This window comes from Oncorhynchus mykiss, chromosome 1 (genome assembly GCF_057628025.1).
Source record: "Oncorhynchus mykiss isolate SJ-2025 chromosome 1, ASM5762802v1, whole genome shotgun sequence".
Taxonomy (NCBI): domain Eukaryota; kingdom Metazoa; phylum Chordata; class Actinopteri; order Salmoniformes; family Salmonidae; genus Oncorhynchus; species Oncorhynchus mykiss.
In genome coordinates this window covers 32,106,552-32,122,646 of record NC_143022.1, presented here as the reverse complement: position 1 = coordinate 32,122,646, position 16,095 = coordinate 32,106,552, and the positions used below count along the sequence as shown (strand labels likewise).

Here is a 16,095-nt window from a genome sequence, read left to right as displayed (position 1 = left end):
GTAAATAAGGGGCTGTTTGAAAGGGGTTCGTATATACATTGCCTTGTATTTTTACAAATAAATCTTCTGTCTGAAATAGGTATGAGTTGACCCGTAAGCTGTGACTAATTCGGGCTTACTGTAGGTTGCTCCCTTGTTGGAGTTTTTATGCAATAAAGATGTTAGTGTTTAAGGTTTCGCTAATACCCACTGAAACACATACATCTCCTTACCTGTTATAGACAGGCTAAACTTGAGACACAGGCCAGTGTTATGTCAGTTTCAGTAGTAAAGGAGTGTCTGCTCTCTCCCTCTCTCCCTACAGCGGTGAAGTTTGGGCGCATGTCGAAGAAGCAGCGGGACAGCCTGTATGCGGAGGTGCAGAAACACCGGCTGCAGCAGGCGCAGCGTGACCACCAGCAGCAGCCCGGCGAGGCCGAGCCACTCACACCCACCTACGGCCTCTCGGCCAATGGCCTCACAGAGCTCCACGATGACCTCAGTGGCTACATGGACAGCCACACCCCCGACGGCAGCAAGCCCGACTCAGCAGTCAGCAGCTTCTACCTGGACATCCAGCCCTCCCCTGACCAGTCCGGCCTGGACATCAATGGCATCAAGCCTGAGCCCATCTGCGACTTCGCCCCTGGCTCAGGCTTCTTCCCCTACTGCTCCTTTACCAACGGAGAGACATCCCCCACCGTGTCCATGGCTGAGCTAGGTGAGGAGCAGGGGGAGACGGGAGGAGGGGGGAGAACAACTCAACCGTGGGGCAAACGACACAAAGGTTTCTTAAAATAGCAGGAGGTTGGAGACTCATCTCCAACACTCATTAAAATAGCCTCTTTTTTGTAATTAGTTTCCATTAATTAGGGCCAATCAGGATCCAGCAGGGCACTCATCTGGGGAAATCATTTTTTTAGGCTCCCCTGTGCCTTGGAACTCCTTTTAACAGATGTGTTTTCAAAATCATTTACATTTTTATACTCAATATTTCTCTCTGAGCAAATGTGACCTTTGTTTCAGTGAGTAATATTGTGCGGCTGACTGCCCCACCTCCCCCTCTGTTTGGGTCACAGCTAGATTGGGTTTGACTGAAGCTTCAGCTGGGAGCTTCCTGGAGGCAGTAAAAGGAAATGTCAACAAGCCTCTTCCCAGTCAAAAAAAACCCCACACTCTCCTCCTCCTAGTTGAAAGCTCAGTAAATAAATTTTATTTTTATATGGTGTAGTTCATCTGTGAGGTCTTCCCATTCCCTGTGAGCAGCATTCAGGTCTGACACTGTTCTGATGTGCTGTGCTGTGCTATGTGGTTGTGTTGCAGAGCACCTGGCCCAGAACATCTCCAAGTCCCACATGGAGACGTGTCAGTACCTGAGAGAGGAGCTGCAGCAGATGACCTGGCAGGCCTTCCTGCAGGAGGAGATGGAGAGCTACCAGACCAAGGTATGGTAAACTTCCACCTTCCATCACCAGTATCACGACCATATGAACAGTACTCACTGTTCTGCAAACACAACACAACACAACACAACTCCTGGGTCGTTCCACAAAATGGGTCCCTTTTGCATCCATTTGAGTATACAAAACATTAGGACACCTACTATTTCCATGACAGACTGACCAGGTGAAAGCTATGATCCCTTATTGATGTCAACTGTTAAATACACTTTATTTAATGTAGATTAAGGGGAAAATACAGGTTAAATAATACTTTTTATGCCTTGAGACAACTGAGACATGGATTGTGTATGTGTGCCATTCAGAGGGTGAATGGGCAAGACAAAAATTTAAGTTACTTTGAACTGGGTATGGTAGGAGGTGCCAGGCACACCGGTTTGTGTCAAGAACTGCAAAGCTGCTGGGTTTTTCACACTCATCAATTTCCTGTGTGTATCAAGAATGATCCACCAAGGACATCCAGCCAACTTTACACAATTGTGGAAAGCATTGGAGTCAACATGGGCCAGCATCCCTGTATAATGCTTTCGACACCTTGGAGGGGGGATGCAGCTCAATATTAGGAAGGTGTTCTTAAAGTTTTGTACACTCAGTGTATATACAGGTATATTAAGTAGAAATCGTGCACTCATATTGAATTTTACATCCCGTTATATTAAACAAAGAGCCCTTTTAATATAGACCATATGGAAAATTCAATAAATCAGGTTTTTCATATGAATAAAGACTTGCTAAATGCCAAAATTCAGCATTTTGACATTTCCCTCTGTATGAATTCTGTGACTTCTAGGAAGATAATCCCAAACATTTCTCCACGTTTTTACCATCATTGTATTTTGTTGGTTTGACAAAGTCCTTTCTGAAGATTATTTATTTAATGTGTTTAGTGATACATTTTAAGGTGCAAAAAATCTGTCCCTCATTTTAAGGTCAACCCTGTTACAGTATGTGAACTGAACTTTTGTACAACTATTCCTTTTTAAATACAGTATTTTTTTCAAAATTAACATTGAAGATCTGATAGTCAAATCATAGTGTAAAAGCAGGTAAGATGGTTCTACTCTCCGTTAACCCACTGTTCCCCGGTAGGCCAGCATTGTAAATAAGAATTGACTAGCCTAGTTAAATAAAGGTTCAAAGAAAAAAGAACACGTCAAACCTGTTACCCATAGATAGACAGGCTAGAAATGTTTTAACAATTGAAAATATTCTTTGAAGCATTAAATTGCACCTCCCTGTTGCACACAACAAGCTTCCATTCCTCTTTATTTGACACTCAATAGGCAGTAACTATAGTATTTGTATTTATTTAACCTCTTAAGATGGAAAAACAACGTTTTTTTTTATTACGTTAAACATGTGCTCTTCAAGTTACACTACCCAAAAGGGAGTCATTTCGTGGAACGACCCAACTAGCTAATTCCATCCCATCCTTTTCTACACCAGATAAGCCTTTTCTCTCTCATTCCCCCTAGCCCCGGGAGGTCATGTGGCAGCTGTGTGCTATCAAAATCACTGAGGCCATCCAGTACGTGGTGGAGTTTGCCAAGCGCATCGACGGCTTCATGGAGCTGTGTCAGAACGATCAGATAGTGCTTCTGAAAGCAGGTATGACAGCCCGTCAACACGGCCCACTGCCGTCTCTCTCCCACATCCCCCTTCACCCCCCTCAGGCGTTGTCACAAGGGCATAGCTGACCTGACTATACAAAGCCTCCCTCACATACTGACCGTGTGTCACAGAGCCAGGAGGCTCCACCCTGCCTGCTTTCTCCCTCTGTTCCACAGCTCATCTGTGTCTCTTTCCTTCTGTGTCTCTGTCCCTCTATGTCCCTGTCTCTCTGCTCATTACAGAATAACAGTATTCAGGCTTATAGGCATTAAAGGGACTACAGTGTTGCTGAGCTGAGACACTAGCTATCATGAAGGCTGCCTCCTCTCTGCTCTGCCGTTGAGGATATCTGCCCAAACTAATAGCTTCTCAATGCACACACACAAAAACACACACACATACGTACACAAAGAGATAGACAAACCCATCCGCCTCCCATGGGTATTTATTTGCATTAGCATTGCCAATATTAATAAGGAAATGGCGACAGATCTCTTGTCTCATGTGACATTTTAAACCAGTGCCATCTCATAAAGTGCAGTAATATTTTCTATTACACCTCTTTTACCCTCCAATCCAGTCCCACACAGCACAGCCGTATACAGCATTGTGTTTCACTATCCTTTTTTATTGGGGTAACAATTTTCAGTATATAAATGTAATGTTATTACTAGTTCCAGTCTTTTATGTCATGGGTTTCTGTTTAAAAGGAATCAGGGGTATAACACACAAATTAAGGAGGAAAAACGATAAAATATTGCATATGGTGTGTTGGGCCTAGTGATGCAAGACTGGCAACTCTAACTCGATCTGTGGAAGAGAAGAATTTAGCATTATGGTATTTCTGTCTCCTCTGCAGGCTCTTTGGAGGTTGTGTTTGTCAGAATGTGCCGTGCCTTCGACTCTCAAAACAACACAGTCTATTTCGATGGAAAGTATGCTGGGCCCGATGTGTTTAAGTCATTAGGTAAGTGCTGCAAGAGTCCAATGCTGTGCACGTGTGTGTGTGCGCAAGTGTGTCTGCAAATGTGAGCTTGTGTGTGTAGCACTTATTTGCACAAGCTTGCATTGCTTTATAACAGACAAAGTTGTAATGAGAGCCAGGAAGCTAACACTGAGAACTCATCCCTGCCTCACCTGGCTCTCTCCTCTCCCCAGTGGATACATATGGCAGAATAACATTCTTACTGAATCACTGCTGCTCCATATAACTCCTGTTAGGCTGCAATAAATAAAGCCAGATTGAATGCCCTTTGGGAGAGTTATATCAAAACCATCATTGAAAGTCAGCCATAGAATATCTCAGGTGGAAGCAAATAGCATTTGCTTTTGAATGCCATGACATTACTAAGACTCTCTACAGTGCATTCTCCCGTGCATCCAAATGCCTTTGGAGGAAATTAATGTGTCCTAGCACCGGTGTGAAAGCATAGTGTGAATGCATAAACCGGTCTGTCTGTGTGTGCGTTGTGCATGCACGTTCGTGCGTGTGTGCAAGACTGAAGAGGAACAGTGCTGTGCTATTCAGTGTCTTGAATGTGGCTTCCCAAACAAGCCTTCCAGTGTCCACAGTCAGTCAGTCAGACAGACAGTGCTCCAGAATGGAGAGGCTTGGGGCAGGAACAGGGGAGGCAGCAGAGTGATGGGGCTCCAGAATTGCACTGGCATTAGCTGGCATTAGCCTGTCTCTCACAATCCCCAATAATTGATCTAACTAAAAGACTCATTTGTGACCTCATTCCAGGTTGCGTAATTCCACCCAACTGCCAGAATGGGACTAGTCGGGGAGGGATGTCAGTAAAAGCATTGCTTGTTCCCGCCTCAGACACTCCCCTGTGCTGTCAGTGCACTGCACCTCTCCCCTCTCTGCCTGTGTGCCTCTCTCCCAATAAAGATCAAGAGTGTGACTTGCTCTTTGGTCTGCCTCACCCTTATCCCCAACCCACTGTCTCTGTGTCTGTGTCCTTTGCTGTGGCAGGCTGTGACGATTTGATCAGCTCCGTCTTCGAGTTTGGGAAGAACTTGTGTTCTATGCACCTGTCTGAGGATGAGATCGCCCTGTTCTCCGCGTTCGTGTTGATGTCTGCAGGTAGGTGTCGTTCGCAGTACAAGAAATGACAGATTTGCAGATACACACTGCAGGGTCTCTTATGTACCCTCTTGCCCTGAAACTACTCCAAACAGCATTCCATTGAACACCATCCATCCAGCATGTCCCACAATTAGACACAGAAGCCAGAAATCAGTATATGTGATTACTGAGTGTTGCTGAGTACAACATACACTGAGTTGACAAAACATTAGGGACACCTGTTCTTTCCATGACATAGATTGACCAAGTGAATCCAGATGAAAGTTACGATCCCTTGTTAAATCCACTTAAATCAGTGTAGATGAAGGGGGGGAGACATGTTAAAGAATGATTTTTAAACATTGTGCCATTCACAGGGAAATACTTAATAAGTGCCTTTGAAAGGGGTATGGTAGTAGGTGCCAGGCGAACCGGTTTGTGTCAAGAACTGCAACGCAGTTTCCCTTATACATCAAGAATGATCCACCACCCAAAAGACATCCTGCCAACTTGACACAACTGTGGGAAGCATTGGAGTTAATATGGGCCAGCATCCCGGTAGAACGCATTCGACACCTTGTAGAGTCCATGCCCCGACGAGGGCAAAAGTGGGTGCAACTCAATATTAAATCAAATCAAATTTTGTTTGCCACGTGCCGAATACAACAGGTGTAGATCTTACCGTGAAATACTTACTTACAAGCCCTTAACCAACAATGCAGTTTGAAGAAAATACTTTTTTTTTTACTTTAGTTTATTTAGAAAATATGTAACACAATACACTAACAATAACAAGGCTATATACCGGGAATACCGGTACCGAGTCAATGTGCGAGGATACAGGTTAGTCAAGGTAATTTGTACGTGTGGGTAGGGGTAAAGTAGATAATGAACAGCAAGTAGCAGCAGTGTAAAACCAAGGAGGGGGTGTCAATGCAAATAGTCTGGGTGGCCATTTGATTAATTGTTCAGCAGTCTTATTGGGGGTAAAAGCTGTTAAGGAGCCTTTGGGACCTAGACTTGGCACTCTGGTACCGCTTGCCATGCAATAGCAGAGAGAACAGTTTATGACTTGGGTGACTGGAGTTTTTGACAATTTTTTGGGCCTTACTCTGACACCGCCTAGTATAGAGGTCCTGGATGGCAGGAATGTTGGCCCCAGTGATGTATTGAGCTGTACGCACTACCTTCTGTAGCGCCTTACTGTCGAATGCCGAGCAGTTGCCATACCAGGCATTGATGCAACCGCTCAGAATGCTCTCGAGGGTGTAGCTGTAGAACTTTTTGATGATCTGGGGTCCATGACAAATCTTGTCATTCTTCAGAGGGGGAATAGGCGTTGTCGTGCCCTCTTCACCACAGTCTTGGTGTGTTTGGACCATGATAGTTTGTTGGTGATGTGGACACCAAGGAACTTCAAGCTCTCGACCCGCTCCACTTCAGCCCCGTCAATGTTAATGGGGGCCTGTTTGGCCTTTTCTTGTAGTCCATGATCAGCACATTGAGGGAGAGGTTGTTGTCCTGGCACCACACTACCAGGTCTCTGACCTCCTCCCTATAGAGTGCCTTGCAAAAGTATTCATCCCCCTTGGCGTTTTTCCTATTTTGTTAAATTACCTGTAATTTAAATGGATTTTTATTTGGATTTCATGTAATGAACATACACAAAATAGTCCAAATTGGTAAAGAGAAATGAAAAACGGAAAAGTGGTGCGTGCATATGTATTTGACATGAAGCCCCTAAATAAGATGTGTTGCAACCAATTACCCTCAAAAGTCACAAATTTAGTTTGATTGTACACAGGTGGAGTTTAAGTGTCACATGATCAGTATATATACACCTGTTCTGAAAGGCCCCAGAGTCTGCAACACCACTAAGCAAGGGGCACCACTAAGCAAGGGGCACCACCAAGCAAGCGGCACCATGAACACCAAGGAGCTCTCCAAACAGGTCAGGGACAAAGTTGTGGAGAAGTACAGATCTGGGTTTAGTTATAAAAACATATCAGAAACTTTGAACATCCCACGGAGCACCATTAAATCCATTATTAGAAAATGGAAAGAATATGGCACCACAACAAAGCTGCCAAGTGAGGGCCGCTCACCAGGCAAGGAGGGCATTAATCAGAGAAGCAACAAAGAGACCAAAGATAACCCTGAAGGAGCTGCAAAGCTCCACAGTGGAGATTGGAGTATCTGTCCATCGGACCACTTTAAGTCGTACACTCCACAGAGCTGGGCTTTACTGAAGAGTGTCAGAAAAAAGCCATTGCTTAAAGAAAAAAAATAAGCAAACACGTTTGGTGTTCGCCAAAAGCATGTGGGAGACTCCCCAAACATATAGAAGGTACTCTGGTCCGATGAAACAGAAATTTAGCTTTTTGACCATCAAGGAAAACACTATGTCTGGCGCAAACCCAACAGTTATGCACGCTCATGTCTTCTGTTTTTTTTCTTATTATTTCTTGGGTTTTTTTTTTTTATAAAAAGGATTTTGCATCTTCAAAGTGATAGGCATATTGTGTAAATCAATAATACAAACACCCCAAGAAATACATTTTAATTCCAGGTTGTAAGGCAACAAAATAGGAAAAATGCCAAAGGGGTGAATAGTTTCGCAAGTCACTGTAGGCTGTCTAATCATTGTCGGTGATCAGGCCTACCACATTGTGTTGTATTCAAACTTAATGATTGGGTTGTGCTTGGCCACACAGTCGTGGGTGAACAGGGAGTACAGGTGGGGACTAAGCACGTACCCCTGATGGGCCTCCTTGTTGAGGATCAGCGTGGCAGATGTGATGTTGCCTACTCTTACCACCTGGGCGTGACCCGTCAGGAAGTCCAGGATCCAATTGCAGAGGGAGGTGTTTAGTCCCAGGGTCCTTAGCTTAGTGATGAGCTTTGTGGCAATGCTGAGCTGTAGTCAATGAACAGCATTCTCGCATAGGTGTTCCTTTTGTCCTGGTGGAAAAGGGCAGTGTGGCGTGCAATTGAGATTGCATAATCTGTTTGGGCGGTATGCGAATTGGAGTGAGTCTAGGTTTCTGGGATAATGGTGTTCATGTGAGCCATTCGGAAGGTGTTCCTAATGTTTGGTATACTCAGTGTATTCATCAACTGTAGATTCTGTAAACATTGCAGTGCTGATAATGAGTGTGTTTCTTATTCTCTGTGTAGACCGGTCCTGGCTCCAGGAGAAGGTAAAGGTGGAGAAACTCCAGCAGAAGATCCAGCTGGCACTGCAGCATGTCCTGCAGAAGAACCACAGAGAGGATGGCATACTCACCAAGGTAAACCTCACACCCATACACCTACTCTAACTATATCTGCCATCTATAAGGGCAACTATAAAGACCTGAACTCAGCTGGATTATCGAAACCTCTCCTGAACTCTGAAAAAGATTGTTTACAGTAATGCAGTGATCCATTATTGTATGAAAATGAAGCAGTAGATTTCATGGTTGGCAGCATACGCAAGATAAACTAAGTTCATATTTTTGAGCAGAGATGAGAAGATATGTAACAATGGCATGCAAGCTCCATAAGAAGTGTCAAGATTTCCCCTGCTTGAGTGCCTGTATCAATATTTACCAGTCTGTTTGCCCCTGTGTGAAAGTGAATTTAGAGATGTTTTTCTTTAGCGTATCTCCATGTCCTTGCCTTACTGTGAATCTAAATAACAGCCTGTCTCTTTTCTTTTCTCACACAGTTGATATGCAAAGTGTCAACACTGCGAGCGCTGTGCAGCAGGCATACAGAGAAGCTGACGGCTTTCAAAGCAATATACCCAGACATTGTGCGTTCCCACTTTCCCCCGTTATACAAGGAGCTCTTCGGATCGGACTTTGAGCAGTCCATGCCCATTGACGGGTAGCCAGTAGCCCTGCCAGGTGCCAGTGTGGCCACGCGGGGAATGTCATAGGGAGCATGAATCTGAGACACTTTAACGGTGCCCTGCACAAACCAGGACGGACGGCACACTGCACACTTTTATCTATTTTTCTTTCTGGGGGGGGGGTTGTGGGGGGTTTGATTCTGTCTGTTTATTTCACTGGGTTTAGTTGTCTCCGTTTAGATCCCAGGTGGGACTCTAAGCCCAGGGGACATGAAGAAAAGTTGGAGACAATGCTTTCTTTTTGGATGAACTTGACCCTCTCATGCACATCATTCCAGCATGTTCCCAGGATGTCTCACACTGTTTAGCAGTCATTGTTTGGACTTGTTTCCACAAAAGATAATTTACTGTATGGAGAAAATTAGTGAATATGTCTGTGCAGATGCCTAACTTAAAATTCTCCTCAGCATCCAACGATCTGGCTCTCCACTTCTCCTCTGGAGCTTCAATGTCCCATCTCTTATTGCATTGGAATACAGTTTCAATCTAAACTGTATCATATACACCAACGAAGATAGCTGCCAGGGCATGTTTATCCTCCATTAATCCTTGGTAAAGCTTCTGTGAGAATCACAAATGGAAATTCATTGCTGCTAATGTGCATGTCCTGGTCAAGTTCAGCCCCTGTTCTCTTGTGTTTAGTTGTATGTTTGGAATGCAGTTTTTAGAATGAGAACTCGCAGCGACTTTGAGAGAGGCTCCTTCAGTGTGAGGCAATGTAAACGGCACCTCTCTATGGACAATCATCTAAAAAGAAAAGTAGAATTCTGGTAATTCTAGTCAAAACACAATGATTTTAGCTGTCAAAGACTCCATCCACCATGGTTGCTTAGTGAAATCATGTAAGGCCATCTGCTATTAATCCTTGTGTGGACAGATACCCTGGAGAAACATAGGGCACCGCCACAACAATAAGGGTCCATTCCACCTGTTTTATAATGTACTACAGGGTATACGTATAAGTACTTACTATACAGAAAAAAAGTAATGTTTATAGATTCTATTTTAAATAAAATGTATGATATTAGTAGTTAGACAATTCTTAATTGTTGAATTGATAAGGCACTTTTATTTGCACCTTTCTTTAATTTAAGACTTGTATATTACCTAGTGATGTGTTGCATGTGCACAAGAAATACCAGTTGAACCATGGTCACAGAGGCTAGTCCTTAGAGCTGCAGACAATGCTGTTCTGGGTGGGGGTTTGTTTTGGCTAGTTTGGGTTTGGCTGTGAGATTGCTAGGATGGTATGTTCTGGAGAGGCAGGCAAGTCACATTCACTCCATCACCTATTAGTTTAATACCGCCGACACACATGCATCTGCACTCTCAAACAAAAGCACACATGAAAAATAAACCTGGGCTGAATTGCTGATGCTGAAGATGTTTCCTGCTCAATCCAACGTCTCCATCTAGTGGAAAGTAGAGACACAGAAGGCCATGTGATAGAGAACTTTTGAAATACAGTACAATGCCAATTAGAGAGTGGTCCACACAGGCCTCAGACCATCTGTTGATCCTTCTGTTTACCCTTACATGCTAGTGTGTTTGTGTTATCAGTGTGGAGGAGTGACTGTGACTGCCTCTTCCCCAAAGGCCTCAGCCAAGCTATGCCATTTGTTATGGGACAGAAAAGGGGGAAGAAGGAGATGTAATATTCAAAGCCTTGTCTGGTAGTAAAGCTTCTATTTTTGTAACATGTAGAGTGAAATAAACTCATGAAAGAGAGGGGGGGAGAAAGAGAAGTCAGGTAGCACTTACTATATTCCTGCAATAATTAGAGAAGCTGTTTGTATGACTAGTAGAGATTCATGACAATGGTAGAACAAGTGCTATTTTCAGAATGCTTTGTTGTTGTGGTTTTGTTGCGTGTGTCTTGTCGATGTGGTAGAGAAGCGGTAGAAAACCCTCTGGATGTGCCATATAGTAAGTAGTTGTTGCTCCTGCTTTGCCGTTTACATGCCCATAATATAGAATTAATTGTTCTGACATTCCAGAAAACTCAGTGGTGGCTTGTAGAGAATTCCCATTTAATCCTGATATCCCTTTAGATAACCCATAACAGCACGGGTGCAGTTTAGACACAACCCTCACCATAGTGTTGTTTTATTTTTTTTGCACACGATCATTCCTCTGCCGTAAAATTTGTACAAGACAGAGAATCTTGTGCTGTCACCCCTCAGGGAAGAGTTATTTTACACTTTCTGTTTGAAATTTGATCTCTTTTGTTGTTGGTCCTCATTAGGTTTAGTTTATGTTTGTTCAGGGATGTTCAATATTAAGTGGTTAAGAAGAACATGTGAAATTCATTACTGAGTAGTATTTTCCATTGCTGATGTAAAGTACTTAAGGGGCTGTTTGGCTAAGCACCAGAACTAGAAGTCAAGCTCATAACAAAAACAAACTTTATTTTTTCCATGTTTACAGCCAGTTTTCCCATTGGCCATACAGAATAGTTATTATTTTATCTACACTATATTTATGTTAGATACAATTCCAATGATAACGTTCTTCATGTGGACTCCAATGTCACCAGGGCCATTGTCACAAATTTATTATTATGATTACCCTCTGTGTTTAGATAAACCAAATATACTTACGCAATATAAAATATCTCTTCTTTCGGCTGTATTAATGCTGTGCTTAAATAAGGGCCTGGGTGACCACCAGTAACCACTACTCCCAACCAGTGAAACCCAGTCTGTCTCAAACAGTGATTGACAATCCAGGTGATAGCGGGCCTGCCCTGTGGCCCAGTGAGAGAGACATGGATGCTCAGGGAGGTAACATACAGACAGACCGGGGAAGCAGGTCTCTTTCCTCTGGACATAATGTATGCGTAGCATATGCTTTGCTATTTCATTAATTTATGAGCTTCTCATACTCTTTGACAGCTCTTGATTTATTATAGGAGGCAGGTTAACTTTTTTTTGCACATTGGACATGCAGTACTGTACCTTCTTTTCACTAAGTCAGTCAAATCTTTACTTTTTCTACGCTTGCCCCCTAGCATATTCTCAGCCAAGAACTATTTGGTAGCTGTGTGTAAGTAACTATGATAGGTTTCTGCCAGGTAGCCACTGGAGTGGAATCCCATTTCCTGAAACACAGATGTCCTTCTCTGTCTCTATGTCTATCAAACTGGTCCTAAATTATAGGTCTGTTCACTGTGTTGTTATGTCCTCCTTTTAGTCTTTGTGTACAGTTTGATAGCAATATTGATTTGACAATGGGAAATGATCAGAGGCATTGTGTCTGTCAGTTTCAACAAACATCTCTGCACCCACATGGCGTGGAGGGACACATCATCCTGCATGCTTTCATTTTAGACATATGTAGCAAAGGATTGCTGCTGAGTCTGCTAGTATATCAATGTGAATAACACCTTATGGTCCTTCTGTCTCTGTGTCACTCGTGTAAACAAGCAATAGTGTGCGTGTGTGTGTGTGTTTGTGTGCATAAGATAAACCCCAGACAAGGCTTTAATAAACTAAGAGGGAAAGGGTTATGTGAATGAGGAGTCTGGTAGGTCTTTCCCTGGATTCGGTAACACAGAGATTTGTTCCATCCCGTATAGGGTTTAAGTGTTATAAGCATGACATAATACCTCTTTACAATTTATAGTCCTTCAAAGCGCACTGGAGCAAATGACTAACCACTCAGTCTCATGACGTGTTCAGTGCAGAGTAATTGGTAGAAAAAGAGACAAGTTGACAAGGAACAACACACCATCCTGCATGTCATACATGTTATCTTGAGATGATTTGACTGCCTAGGAATCATGGGACTCCTATTTATTTGCCATAGAATATAGATTGTAAAGGTATGTGTGATGTCATGCTTACAACTGTGCTGTATTGAAGAGTTACCCAGATCTATCAGTCAGTTGAATTGCATTTTAACAATACTCTCATTTTCCAAAGCACAGCTAATACAGTTTTAAGATTTTAAAAAATTAAAAAAAAACATTTTAGAATATAGTAAAAATGGAAAATTGAGAGAAAAAAAACTTCTAGCCATAATCGAATGTCAAGCAATAATATGTGGTGCATTATTTTAATTTTGTGCATAGGCTTTGGACATCTGCATGTAAATACACTTCTTATTTATCACTTTTGTTTTTGTTTTAATTTGTGTTATTTGGTTCTGGTTGTTATATTGTTTAGTCAGTATATTTGATTGGTTCTGTTCCCAGGTGGAGGATAAAACCTCATGACCTGTAAACTATATATCTTAATTTCTCTCTCTCCCTCATCCTCAATTTTTAATCCACAATATTTAATGTTATTATTGATCACATGTATAAAGGTAACTTTGTAACTTCTGTCTGTATAGGTAAGGAGAAAATACTGCTACTAAGGCCTACAAATATGTATATGTTTAGCAAATACACCATGCTGTACAATCTCTCTGATTTTAATATCCTTCTCTCCTTTAGGATTAGATTGATAGTGGTAGGGTGTGCCAACATTTATTTTGTGTTATCTTGATGTGTGGTGCTAGGTAAGTTCCTTTTGTGGACAAAGTCTTGATTCCTAGACTTGGCCACCCTATTAGTCCATTAATTTCATTAAGTATTGGTGCATTATTGATATTAGGACAATAAATAATCATGGTAATGATAATGATGATGATAGTGGTAAATTTACTTCAAAACCCAGCCAGTACAGTACCTGTATCAGTGTGCTAGTCCTGGGGTAAGGCTCTTATTTCCTTCTCACTTAAATTATTATCAAAACCAGTATCTACTAATGAACAGGTTATTTAAGGGTTGCTCTTCTGATTTCTGAAAAAAAAGTCTAAAACAGCAGTATTGTTTTTCTTTGTTCTGATTGTAAAAAACCACTTGCTGAGGCTGTAGCTGGTCATATTTGCAAATGCGGAGTATTTACCTCTTTAAGCTGTGTAGTACTTTACTTTACATAGGAAAGTACTGTGCTATTGTCGATTTAAAAGCCATTTTCTGGCTTCCTTATTTCAAAGTTAGTCTGCCCTTAAACAGTGTTTTTCTTTTAGACCAGTTTAGACCTTTGGCACCACCATTGTGTTATTAGAAAAAATGTACATGAAAAAGATCACCGTTTAGAGGTTAGATATTTTTTTGTAACCTTTTTTTTCTTTTCACTCAGTAGCAAATATCAGCCAGAATGTGCTTGCAATAATACACAATGTACTACACTGAGTGCCTCTCAGTGTTACAGGATGCATAAATGGTTTTCAATGTTATTGTTTTTGTTTTCCGAACATGTACTCAGCTGACAATGTATTTGCACGTAGGTTAACTCTGGCACCTATTTGTTACTACATTTCTCATATTCTGTCTTTATAAAGTTCACATTTTCTTGTTTATTTAAGGCACCATGTTAGATATTCAGATGACATAAATACGTTTTCTCCCTCTCGTCTGAGTAGCATAACTGGGAAGGATGTAGTAATGTAAAATGGTCAAATTGATGAAGTACATTCTGGCTGACAATATTGCATAAAAGATGACCTGCTGATCCAGGTTCTGGATTTGACAAAAGAATGGACAATCCACGTTGATGTTTTTCACTTTGTTTTGTGATCATAAAATGCTGATTTCTTTATTGAGAACAGATAATTGACTAATGCATTGTATTTCAAATATTCATATGTGTATGCAAAAGATGCATACAACACATCTGAATTTCTTTAATGTTCTGTGTTTAATGTAAGCTCAAGGGGTTGGGGTAACTTCATGATGGGTCGAGTGTGGGTGGGATATTTCTCCTTGTGAAAGCAGTATGAACTGTAGAAAGCAGAAACCGGTATGTGGTTGTCACAAATTTTTAAGTCACATGTTTGCTACTTACGATGGGAACAGATGATCATGTACCTTTTTATCCAGCTCTTTTGAGCTCTCTTTAGCAGGTAGTCTATTCACAAAAGTAGTTTTGCTCCTTCTTGTCTGATTCTTAAATATGGAAATAAGTATTTTGATTCATTTTGTACATACAGGTGTAAAGAAAAATAAGAAATGCAATGTTGTCTTTTAAATACTTTCCATTCTAATATGAATGTTGTTATATTGTACTTAGAAACTGTACCTTTAATATTACCTTTATTAAAAGTGCATTGGACACATCGATTTTAGATGTGCTTTATGTGCTGTTATCCCATAATAAAATTTCCCGCTTGTAATGGGCTCTTAATTTCTGGTTGTCTCTCTATTGTCTGTCTCCTTTTATACAATACACTACATCAGAGCTCTCCAAATCTGATCCTGGAGTGCTACCCTCCTGTAGGTTTTCAATCTTACCCCAGTTGTCACTAACCTGATTCAGTTTATCAACCAGCTATATTAGAATCAGATGTGCTAGATTAGGGTTGTAGCGACTACACAGATACAGTGCCTTCAGAAAGTATCCACAACCCTTGACTTTTGTTGTGTTACAGCACACATTTTTAATTTATTACATTGAGATTTTTGTCAAAGTGGAATTATGTTTTTTGAAAGTCCAAATAAGTTCAGGAGTAAAAATGTGCTTAACAAGTCACATAATAAGTTGGATGGACTCACTCTGACTGCAATAACATTGTTTGACATGATTTTTGAATGACTTCCTCATCTCTGTACCCCACACATATAATTATCTATAAGGTCCCTCAGGGAGGTTAACCATTGCCATCCAAAGAAGGGCACCCATCTATTTGTAGATGGGCCAAAATAAAAAGCAGTCATTGGATTATTCCTTTAGCATATTTCAACCCTGCAGGCGCTACACAAAACGCTGAAATAAAATATAAAACATGCATTACCTTTGACAAGCTTCTTTTGTTGGCACTTCAATATGTCCCATAAACATCACAATTGGTCATTTTGTTCGATTAATTCTGTCCATATATATCCAAATGTTCCATTTATAAAGCGCGTTTGATCCAGAAAAAACAGCTTACAAAAAACACAACGTCACTACAAAATATTTCAAAAGTTGCCTATAAACTTTGCCAAAATATTTCAAACTACTTTTGTAATACAACTTTAGGTTGGTATTTTTAAACGTTAATAATCTATCAAATTGTAGACGGGTCTTTCTGTGTTCAATACAGGAATGAAA

The 16,095-nt window shown here is 41.4% G+C and overlaps 1 protein-coding gene across 2 annotated transcripts in view; it reads left to right on the top strand.

Annotated features, from left to right (window-relative positions):
* The window catches only part of LOC110520931 (nuclear receptor ROR-alpha A), a 268,572-nt gene extending 253,383 nt beyond the window's left edge, over positions 1-15,189 (top strand). For both annotated transcript variants that reach the window (XM_021598357.3, XM_021598368.3), the window contains 7 exons: positions 305-700; positions 1,303-1,424; positions 2,915-3,047; positions 3,910-4,017; positions 5,029-5,139; positions 8,299-8,411; positions 8,831-15,189. In XM_021598357.3, the coding sequence (XP_021454032.2) occupies positions 305-700; positions 1,303-1,424; positions 2,915-3,047; positions 3,910-4,017; positions 5,029-5,139; positions 8,299-8,411; positions 8,831-8,995 (1,148 nt within the window). In that variant the 3' untranslated portion in view covers positions 8,996-15,189. The remainder of the gene's footprint in view (positions 1-304; positions 701-1,302; positions 1,425-2,914; positions 3,048-3,909; positions 4,018-5,028; positions 5,140-8,298; positions 8,412-8,830) is intronic.
* Positions 15,190-16,095: the final 906 nt, after the last annotated feature.